Source organism: Leptinotarsa decemlineata, unplaced genomic scaffold (assembly GCF_025532065.1).
Source record: "Leptinotarsa decemlineata unplaced genomic scaffold, Ldec_3_MD MMD2_tig00000010_RagTag_RagTag, whole genome shotgun sequence".
NCBI lineage: Eukaryota > Metazoa > Arthropoda > Insecta > Coleoptera > Chrysomelidae > Leptinotarsa > Leptinotarsa decemlineata.
The window spans coordinates 7347868-7359622 of record NW_027412538.1 but is presented as its reverse complement, the minus strand read 5'-3'; the positions used below and the strand labels follow the sequence as shown (position 1 = coordinate 7359622).

Sequence of the window (11755 nt, the reverse complement as noted above, 5' to 3'; positions counted from 1 at the left end):
GGATTTTATGATTCACACAATCAAACGCCGAAGTGAGATCAGTAAATACACCAATATATTTATCTTTATTGTCAAATGCATCTTTTATGTAATTTGTGAGAGAGTTGATTGCATCAGAGGTTGATTTCCCTCTTCTGATCATTGTTTAATACTTCCTCCAACACTGTTGTCGAACATAGGAATCTTGTTTGAATTAAAAGGGTATTTCGTAGGAAAGATTCGTTTTTGAGAAACAAGCTTTTTGGCTTTCTCTTCTCTATTTTTATACAAAAAATTATATGAAACTTCCAAACGAAGGAGGAAAGCCATTGAGTGAGGTGTTGCATAAAAGATATTCGGTTGGAATATAAGCCAACGAAAGACTTGTTAGAAGATATCTTAACGAAATTGTTTAATCAAAGAGTAGATACCAAACCCGGTCGGAGATCACTGTGTGAAAGCAATTTTTCGGGTTTTTTGGCCTTGGTCTGCAGGTTTTTGTGCCCGATATTTCGTCTACCACTGCGGTAGACATTATCAAAGGCGATGTGGTAACGGTCGCAGTGCCTGACTATTATGGAAAATTCAGAATGTGAGAATTTGATTTTGAACTGAGAAATGATTATCTCCATACATTACAGTTTAAAATTTCACGTTATACATTAAAGAGACAACTTACCCAAATTTGGTCTGTACAGAGACGTCTCGCTGCAGAAATCTGGACAAATTTTGGGTAAATAGTAAATCTTGAACTTCTCCAACAGAAAGTTGAAACACCTGTGGTGGTAGGCACTTTTGTCCTGCCATTCCAGCTTGACAACTGTGTGTACCATGTATTCCAACAGACACTCCAAATAAAACTTGCTTGGTTGATCACAGGATTTGTCACTACTCGATATAGGCAAAATGGGCAACAACTCAGTGGGTGTCACAGGGTGCTGAGCACTAGTATCATGAAATACGCTTGTGCTGTTATTGCAGCTAACTAAGTTTGGGCTGTAGAAACCAGGTACCAACGTGGTGAACATCTGATGAACGTACTCAGGTGCATTCTCATTCAAGGCTTGATACCACATTAAGAAATACCTGATGCCATGTCGACGTAGCTTGGTGGTATTTCCAGGATGGAGAAGTTTTGAAAGAAGTCTACCGAGAGAATGTAACTGCCACCTTCGATGAATTAGCTCTGGAAGTAGGCAGAGCACTTGCTCCAAAATCCACAGGGTACATTCCAACTCCTCTTTGTGTGCCTTGTGTACTGTGTGGTTAGAAATCAGAAAATATACATGGGATTTTTGTTAGAAATAAAATTATGTTAACTTACCAAGATGAAAAGACAGCTCTAACACCACAGAAAAATATAAAGTTATTAGTTGTGCAATATTTACATATGAAAAGGAAAAAGAAGCAATGGGATTATGAGATGATTGTAATAATAATACTCTCCGAGACTCCATGCCAACATTTTCCTGAGTGTAGCTGAAAGGCTTCACAAGGTAAGAGATGAATATCATTATCGTATGCTCAGGCTAATAGAATTCCGACTATACCTCATCAATATATATTTATTTTTAAAAGATTTTTTTAAATGCTTTTCTTTTGATAACATATCTTTTTTTTTCATTAGCAAAGTAATTCCAATGATGATACAGATTACAAAAGTTCAATGTTATTTTTACAAAAATATGAAATTTAAGATAGAGTTTTCTCTTCATAAAATAAATAAATTTGATTTACGGAACTTCAAACTCAATATTAAACTCGTCCAATCATCTATCAAAATACTTTTCCCATAAACTTCCCTATGAGTAGGTCAAAAGTGAGTGGGTCTATGCGACCCGCAACCCGCAAGAGTTTATTGTGGCTCCCACCTATTAACGAAGCCGATAAGTTTATATGGTGGGTAGTTGTTCAGGTCAGATGCTGCCTTCCGACAGTCCAAGTCTCTACATATGATGATTCAGACGACAGTGACCTGAGAGAAGGCCTGTTAGATATCGTAATTCATCCCTGCTGTAGTCCAACAATGGTTTGGTTTGTTTGGGAAAGCCTAAAGCGATGCCCATGACAGGTTCTGGTCCGATGAAGCTGCTTGCAGCACCCTCCTTTGCAAGCTAGTCAGCAGCCTCATTGCCTTCCAGGCCATAATGGCCAGGAATCCAGACCAGAGACAATTTGTTGAGTCTTACTATTGAGGAGAGTAGTTTTTGGCAATTTGCTACCAATTTAGATGTTGCTCGGTAGGAGGCAAGAGCTTCCAAAGCCGCTTGACTGTACGAGAATATTTTCTTGACTTGTGTATAAGGTTGAACTCTACCAATCTTTCCGCATACAATTCAATAGCATATATTTCTGCTTGAAATACAGTCGCATGGGACCCTAGGCAGGTTGATATCTTTGTCCTGGGTCTGCGACTGAAAACATCTGTGAGTAAGCAATGTAATAATTTCCACCCCTTATTATATCTCTGGAGATTGGATATTGAAGAATACAATTTGATGTAATTGTAAACCCATCTATTTTGAACAACATTCTGAACATTTGTTACCCTGTCGAAGATAAATTTTAGAGTTAAATGGAATAGATAAAGTGTAAATATTTTTTTCTCGAGAAATAATACATGGTTGTTTTTTACGTTGTGTAGAGAGAGAGAGAGAGAGAGAGAGAGGTAATACATGAAAAAAAATTGTTTATACAATGAATAAACAATAGAAATTCATGTACTGGAATCTTTTTCAGATCACAATTATTAAAAGTGGGTCAAGATTGTTTTTATAATTCAGGATCGAGGAAAGTAATTAGGTATGTTGATTTTCTACTATTTTTTTTGGGGTTTACAACTTTCCAGAATCTGAAAAAATAAAAGCTGAATCATTAGAGAATGTGCTAATAAAGGGCAAACTGAAAATTTCACCCCAAAAAGTTACTGCGTGATATAAACTATTGAAAAGTCCAATAAGTCAGAAACTTGTCGTATTCATAAATTTTGCCTACAATTGAAAAAAAAAATTGATATTTAGCTTTCTCAAGCGGTTGACGTTTCTGAAAAGAATCCATTTCCATTTTTAAAACCTGACACTATAAAAAATCTCGCCCCAAACTGTGATAGTTCTAATTTCTTTTGACAGTTTGCCCTTTATTACACTTCAGCAGATTCTCTATTGACTTAGCTTTTATTTTTTCAGATTGCGGAAGGTTAAAAACCCAAAAAACCAGTAAAAAATATTGGGTTCTTCAAAAAAAATCTTATAAAGAATAATATGTTGAACTCATTCAAAGATGAGGTTTGAACACCGACTATTTAATTGTAATTGTCTGTTCATCCTACACTCAAGAAAATTGAAACAGATAACTTAATAATATCAAAGTATCACAATGGAGTTTCCAATAAAATAATTTAGCAACATTGATTTTAAACCATACCACACCACACCAAACCGTCATTTCAACACCTTGACAAGTGTTTCGATCACCAAGTGATCATCTTCAAGAGGAAGATTAAATTGTTCGATATTCCTCTTGAAGATGATCACTTGGTGGTCGAAACACGTGTTGAGTTGTTAAAATGACGGTTCGGTATTGAGAAACAACTCCAGTAATATTCATTACTACACCAAAGGTTCCAAACAGTGCATCACAAGTATATAATTTAAAATATACCGGGAGTCCAGGAATCTAATGGACCAGTCATAACATCTAGAATAGGTTATCAAAATGAGATTTGGTTTAATTGAATGTATGAAGAAGAGAGTTTTGGTGTATTTCCTATTTTCTGTTTACATCGGAAATGGTTTTGAATTTTCAAGTAGAACATCCTGTATATTGAAAAATTATTTATTTTTGAGACAATTCTGGATTAGAATGAGACATTTCTGAAAGTTTTAACGCCTACTTAATTTTTTAAAGTCACTTTCAATATTGCATCTAGGTGGCCATGACTGGACATAAACTAATCTAAAGACCTCACGTGACGACAGAAAATTTTAATTGTTTCAGTGTCTAGAATGACAGGATCAAGATGAGTTTGGAAAACTGGATTTTTGTATCTATTATTTTTCAAATAACGACCATTTTTTGTTGAATTTAACAATACTAAGTTATTTGCGATTGCAAAAATGAATTAAAAAATTATTAACGAAAATAGTGGATAATAATTAATTTATTTTTTTTCAAGTGTGCTATGGATATCCATGCAATTATTTTAAGTCTCATTTAGAAAACAAAACACTCACTTAGATAATGACAGTGACCAGCTTTATGAGAAGAGAGTATTGGCTGATTCACACTCCAAACTTATACTTTTATTTATTTATTTACAAGTAAAACTCGAAAACTTAGTAACTTATAAACTAAATGCTTGAATCTATAGATTGTGTCAAAAATCTTGTCAGTTTTGATGTCTTATGTTTATGTGGCTCCATATCTCTGTCAGCTCCCTGCATATACATATATAAATATGTGAACTACGCCAGAAAAAACGAGTCACTACTTGAAAAAACCTCATCATGTCATTAATATCCAACGCATAATGGAAATTTATTAAAGGTGTCTAGACACAAAACCTCGAAATTTAAAGAATCACCACTATATAATGCAGTCGGCCTTTACAATGCGCTGCCTTCAGCTATTACACAAATTAAAACAGACAAGTTATTCTATAGGAGCATTAAAAATCTCTTACTAGACAAATGTTACTACAGTTGCGAAGAATTCCTGAATGATTGTAACTGTTAAATGTCTCTATATTGTGGATTTGATTTGATTTGACAGACTGAACGGCCCTATTGTCACAGTATCCAAAATTGTTGAAATTATATGTGTTCAATTTGAACACTCAAAACAAATTATTTACCCATACCAAATCTTATTTTGATATACCTGACTCGCTAGCAGTTACAACTTCTCTACCAGATTTTTGTTGACACCCGATATTTTAATGATGGTATAGTATATACGAAGTCAATTCAAATGACATAAAAACTAAATAGTTACAGAACGTCGGCAGTTTCTTTGTATGGCATGGGCGGCGTGGTATAATGAGCTCTAATCATTATTTTAATATGGTATCAACCAGTAAATTCAACAAACCCGGTACATAAGTCTTTTATTCAGCTGTTCGGATTGACTTTGTATAGACTATACACTTTGTTACAGAATTTTCTCACATGGGAGTTTATTCTTTAAAATCATTCATGAATAATTATGGACAGCGTGCATGGGTGACTTTTGTAGCGGCTCCAAAATTTTTCGTTACTGGCACACCTCACAAAAGTGAAGTGCACTCACGGAAGGTAACTTTAGCTTTTTTTTTATTGAGGCATCATCTGTCAACATCGATTCAGAGGAATCGGTCATTATCTTCTTGAACATTTTTGAATGAAAGTGATGAATAAAAGATATTCTTGTATTCACTGAAGATCAAGTACTAACTGAATTCATTTTGTTAATGCAGTACTCCTAACTATACAATAGCATCCAAATATTGTAGAAAAACGTTAAAAAATGGAACTATAATTTTTATTAGAACATTTTTTCTGATAGTTTCACTTTTAATCATGGTAATTGATTTAATAATCTCCTAGGAGAAAGAATCTATACTGACTGTCCAAGATAAGCAGGGTTAGCACGAGGAAATTGGAAACCTGTGAAACAAATTGAGCTAAACTATGGAAAAGACGTCCATTTTACAGCTTATTTAAATAACATTTTGAAATTCAGAAAATTTCGATTGGTTCCAGAAATATTTGAAAAAAACTGAAATTTTCCAATTTTGTTTTAATTTTTTTCTGACGTTATTCAAGGAGATATTGAAAAAAATTGTCGTCGACACTTCATAAACTGTATAAGATGACGTTAACAAATATGTAATCCGACATTTCATCTTCAAGAAACCATAGCCAATTTTTCTTTTTTATATGGACCGGGAAAAAGAATCACCTGTTATAAGTTAGCCATTTTTTTTTGGCAACAACTTCACCTGATCTATCGCCATGATTATTAAATATGTATATCTCTTAGAGTTTACAATTTTCCCATGATGGCCCTCCTATCTTGGACACACTGTATATTCTTTGTTGCCACTAATATAACAATGCTGGCATCAGAACCCTCTCGGATAGTGTCAGCTTCAACCCCAATAATTGACTATATATGCTCAAACTTGTCTTGTAGTTTAACGATAAATTCTGTTATATCTGAAAGCAATAATATTTATAACTAATTACCTGGTCTCTTCAAAAATATTACAATCTAACATTTATTTCAAAAGACAGTGAAAAGTTCACTTGTGGAAAAGACTTATAGACTTCAAGAGTATTATACATTCTGGCTTAGCTATGAAATGCCTTCAATATTGTGTTTTATTGTCTCGTCTTTTAACCAAATTTCATCTATTCATAATAACTCATCAACCAAATGGTTAATGTATGTAGTTTCAGTCACTAATGTGTTATTAACCAGAATTATCATACAAAAATTTCAACATGAGGTCATTTCAGCTGAAGAAAGATTTGGCAGTAATTGAGGAAAGTAAAAAACAGATTTGAATAATGTATAGTGAGTAAATTGTCATATGTGCACGCCTGTCTAAAGAAACTCAGTAGCACGGTGACTGTTCAGTCACTGGTATGTTCATGGGTCACTACAAAAGTTACCCAGTCTATAGACTTGATAAAAGTTACGAAACAGAAGCCACGAAGTCACCCGTGCGGACTTGTCCTTATACACCAAAACTGTACCTAAAAGGAAAAAATTGTATACAGTAGTTTAGATGAAAAATATACCAGAACTTTAGGAATGGATAACTTTCTGAATACTGAAAATGATGATATATATCACCACTTAACATTCTGCTGATAGAAAATTGGAAAATGGTATGACCTGACTTGGTCGTTTGGTACATGATTAGTAAATCAGTTGAAAATAAATTTATTCATGAAGATTCAATGCCTGGCTTTTATTTCTTATTTATTCCTAGTATCCTACCTCTTTGGCGCAAATTTCCTTCAGTTTGTACAAAACTCTCATATAAAACATTATATATGTGACTGAAATTTGCTTCAAAAAATCCTTTTGCCTCAGAGATATCCACATTTTCTGGAAATAATTTGGAGACAATTATTTAATTCACGCAAGTGTTTGTTAAGCCCAAAACCCACCTAGTATTATTTTCAGATGTTTGATTCTTGTAGAAACATCTTTTTTGGTGTCTTGAAGTTTGGATGTTGATTTTTTAATGTCAACAAGATTTTTCTTTGTAAACATTTTGAAAACCAGAAACAGTTAACATCCTTCATGAGAAATTAGCGTTTTAGGATAGTGTCACATTTTGATGAAGAGATCATGAATATTTATCGGTTTGTTTTTTTACAAGTATAAAATACAATGTTGACGTACACAACAACCTCATACATCAAAATTGTCAACTGTCATATTTCAAACTGCCAAAACAGGGTAGTGTCAGTTCTTCTGTGGTAGGGGCATTGTCTATAGATCTAAATCTTCAGACAATGGTAGGGGTGATTAGGGAAAGAACAGTATTGGGTAAACGTTCTGTCAGTTTGATTTGAATAAAAATAAATAGGAATAACATATAAATTTCGCGATCTTATGGATAATGATAAAATCCCTATTTCACCAAATTTTTCGCAATTATTAGGAGGAATGGGCAATTTTTGGGAGATCTTAGTTTGGTAACGCAACAGATGAATAATTAAATGACTACTCAGTAGTGAAAATTTCGAATATAATGAAAGTATGTTTACCTATTATATACTGCAAATATTGTGGATTTTTCATGGTAGTATGCCATTAGATTGGTTGAACTCATTGCAGTTACAACTAGTACTAATTTACAGGGTTGGAATGAAAGAACCAAACTGACATTTGCACAGTCAAATCTGAGAGATCCGGCAGCAAATTGGTTTAATAACTTTAATTTGGGAATGTGAACATGGGCTATTTTAAAAACAAAGTTTGGATTACCATTCATAGATTCATTAAGGACTGCTGAAAAATGGGAACAAATGAGAAAAAAAGCATATATTATATATTAAAAAAAAGAGATTATGAGGAAATTTGAATTTCTGTGAGTTAGATTGTTTGATTCGAGTTGATGTAGCAGGGAGTTTAGTAGTAAAAATTCATAACAATCAAGATAATTTTACTACTCGAAAAAATTTACGGAAAAGAACAGGAAAGGAATCGGGTTCAATAATAACAGATGCTATAATTGTGGACAATTAGGGCATTAAAAAAGTCAGTGCCATAAACTAAGAACCTCTTTATGTTACAATTGATGTGTCCAGCTTGGACACATCAAACAGTAAATTTAATAATAATAATAATAAATCGGCTTTATTGATAATACAAAAAAAAAAACAATACAAAGATATATTTGAAAATGAAAATAGTTTACAGGAGATTCTGGTACTCCTTGGCGAAGTCTAGCTCAAAACTACTCTAACTCAACCAACAAGCACCACTCCATAATGCACGCAAACATACAAAAATAAAAGCAATTAACAGTGATGGTACCACGAAATGAGAACCGTAAATAAAATAATAATTTGTGGTTACCTTCTAAAGATAGTTGATAAATAATTTATTTGAATTGATCTGTTGTCTAAAAAGTAAAAGTTGACATTACTGACTATCATAGATATAATTTTTATATTTGTTTTTGAATTTCCTGATATTGAATCTCTTCAATTGCTCAGGCAATGAATTATAGAGTTTTACAGCACCAAAAAGAAATGATCTCTGAAACTGTGCAGTGCGATGTTGTGGCATAGTTAATTTGTTTTTATGTCTGATATTTCTTGAGTGAATATTTTCACGCAGAATTAGTTTTTGTATTAAAAGAGGAGAATGGGGAAGGGTGATCAATTTATGGACAAAACAACCCAAATGATGAATCATACGGTTTTTCAATTGAGCCAGCGGGAGTTTTTAAAGGCTTCAGAAATTGCGCGCAACTCTCACACTCTTCAAGTGATTCATTCCTACAGTAAAAATCAACAATGTACAGTATTAATCTTCAGTCAATATGGGAAACGCAGTTTCCCAGTTCCGAAGTTCTTCGGTTATGGACCGTCAAGGGTTGATAGTCTTGGAATAGCCATAGCCCGAATGGAGTTGGAAGATGTTTTTGTCGACAAGGTGTCTTCATGTGCAGTACCAGCTGAAGATCAATCCGTTTATGCGAATTTAGTCGAATCGTTTACAGATATGATGTTAGAACAACTTTTAGAACTACCAATACATTGAGATATCTTCTTAAAGTAACAAAACCCGAGAATAAGGATGAAATGAGAAAAATATATTTATAAAATACATTGTTCCTGTGTGAAATGTTACACAGGTGAAAGTATAAGACCTCCTAAATGTAAGAAAAAACAAACAAATAGACAGGATCGGGAATAGCATAGAAGCAATAATCACCAAACTCGAAAAATAAAGAAAAACAAAAGGATCCACTAATATACTTTTGGCAGTTAACAAGTGTGTTTTAAGCCAAGACGAGAGGTAATATTATCCTGAACTGACTCCTCAGCAAACATCCTGTGTGTGTACGTTTTTGTAGACAGTCAAATTTGTCATCTTGATATTTTGCTCAAAAATTTGCCAAAAGAAATACACACATTCTCAAAAGGGGTGTATTCGGAAACATTTAATTTTTTTGATCAGTAAGTTTGTTAATCAGCTATAGATTAAGTGGACTCTTTAAAAGATTTATATCACACAGTAACTTTTTCAGTTTGCCTTTAAACTTGAACAGATTATCTGTAAGTCTATATTTATTCATTTTTCAGATTGATTGAGGTTGGAAACCATAAAAAAATCAGGAAATAAAAGTGGTTTTATCATATTTTTTAAAGTTCTATCTAAATTCAAATATGATGATCATAGCGAATATTCACCAAAAGTTTTGAAGCTTTAGGCTAGCCACTTTCTATTTTTTAATTCAAAATCCACAATCTCAAGAGAAAAGTTGAGAACCAAATCGAGATATCGACTCAAGTTGAAATAAAACTTTGGGAATATGAAGTACATACTGTTCAGATATCCCTGAGATATGAGGAATATTCACAAAAACAACTTTGGCCTCTATTTTGAAGACACCAGCTCCTCATTATTATTCAGTGGTTCATTTCCATTGCATTCTACAATTCTTTCTGTTATTTTTATTTTAACAAATCTTTCTATCACAATCATTTACTCTATGGATACATAGAAAGTTTTGACTTTTTTAGAAGTAATTAGATTCATTCACATGATGGTGTTGAGGTTTTTGTCATCAGGCACATGGTTAATCTAATATTTTTTAGTTAAGAATCAATCAGTACTTCTAACGGAATGATAAAAATGTCTATTTTATCATGAGCTGTGGTGGTGATATTCATCTGGATGCTCAGCGATGTAAAAAACATATATTAGAGGTAGTGCAAGAACTACAATCACTATGCAAATTATGAGTATTTTCCAGGATATACCAGCATCTGCCCCATTACAGTTCAACTTGGAGAACACCTGCAAAAACAAGGGTTGAGAATAACATTGAGACATGAGACTTATTTCAAGCCATACATCATTTTCAGGTAAAGTTCTCTCATTTTGAGGTAACAAATTCACTTGATCATCACAATCTTCTTCACATACATCTTCTACATGTCTCTCTACGATTTTATGTGTAATCTGACTATTAAAAATAATTTCATTCACTTCAGAAATTTCCTGGTTTAATTTTGTATTTACAGAGTCTATATCCACAAGTTTCGAAGTAGAAGGCTGCACAGCATCTGGAGAGCTTCTTCCACTGACATGTACCCCAGCAAGGGCCATTGTAAAAGGTCTATAAGGCACTTTGATGATTCGTTTTGCAAAAATTTCATTGTCATTTTGAATCGAATTGATTCGTTTTAAATCGCCAATCTGAAAACAGGAACATATGGAGTAGTCATTTCAAATATACAAACAAATCTTACATTACAATGATAACGTATTGCTAGTGCTTGCAAAGTATCACCTTCTTCAACAACTTTTTCTATAGTTGGTGTGTCAATTTTTTGAGGCTTGGTGCTAAGGTATAATTCTATTTCATCACCACTATCACTGCCACTTTCTTTTTCTTTGTAGAGATACTTATAGGACCCATCATATATTTTGTTCCTAAAAAATTCCGACTGCTTGTACACATTCAATTATGTGGATTAATAGTACTCACTTCTGTCTTTGTTTCATCATTTGTTGTATGGTTTCAGCATATTCAGCAATTTTAACAGAAAAGCAACAAAATTTAATGTATTTCCATTTGCAAAATTCGTTCCCACTCCCACTAGATGGAGCCCAATACACTAGCAGAGTTGCCACCACAAATTATGATTTTCCTACTTAAATTCAGTGATTTCGTAACTTTTATATGTGCGTAAATTCTAAATATCAAGGTCAAGTTTGCATAGACCATTGATATTATAATATCAATGGTCAATATATAATATTATATTATAATATAATATAAGTAAGTAAATATATTATAAAATCTATGGCATAGACTCGACACCTAACTCATGTCACAGAGGAATACTCATGCGGAAGTGTTATGCCTAGACTTGAGATATGTGGTATTGTGTTCTAAAAGTAATCAGAAACGTGGTTTGATGATTCTAAAATTACCACCATTGTGTCACTAATGAAAAACCGGTTAAATATGGGACACGGATTGATGACACGTTTTAATTTGGAATATTTGAACATGGCACTGAATATTCCTAAAACT

The 11755-nt window shown here is 33.1% G+C and overlaps 2 protein-coding genes across 3 annotated transcripts in view; both read right to left on the bottom strand.

The window, feature by feature from the left end:
* Nucleotides 1–7398, bottom strand: part of LOC111515748 (probable Rho GTPase-activating protein CG5521) — a 49154-nt gene extending 41756 nt beyond the window's left edge. The window contains exons 1-4 of one of the 2 annotated variants that reach the window (XM_074171305.1): nucleotides 7137–7398; nucleotides 6964–7074; nucleotides 1304–1321; nucleotides 659–1237 (exon numbers count right to left, since the gene is read on the bottom strand). In XM_074171305.1, the coding sequence (XP_074027406.1) occupies nucleotides 659–1237; nucleotides 1304–1321; nucleotides 6964–7074; nucleotides 7137–7242 (814 nt within the window). In that variant the 5' untranslated portion in view covers nucleotides 7243–7398. The remainder of the gene's footprint in view (nucleotides 1–658; nucleotides 1238–1303; nucleotides 1322–6963; nucleotides 7075–7136) is intronic. The other variant, XM_074171306.1, reaches the window with a different exon arrangement.
* Nucleotides 7399–10078: 2680 nt separating this feature from the next.
* LOC111512742 (lysM and putative peptidoglycan-binding domain-containing protein 3) lies at nucleotides 10079–11356 on the bottom strand. The gene is made up of 4 exons (XM_023168893.2): nucleotides 11204–11356; nucleotides 10965–11148; nucleotides 10567–10911; nucleotides 10079–10509 (listed from the first exon to the last, which is right to left on the bottom strand). Exons 1-4 carry the CDS (start codon nucleotides 11221–11223, stop codon nucleotides 10357–10359), a joined length of 702 nt encoding a protein of 233 aa, XP_023024661.1. The 5' UTR covers nucleotides 11224–11356; the 3' UTR covers nucleotides 10079–10356.
* Nucleotides 11357–11755: the final 399 nt, after the last annotated feature.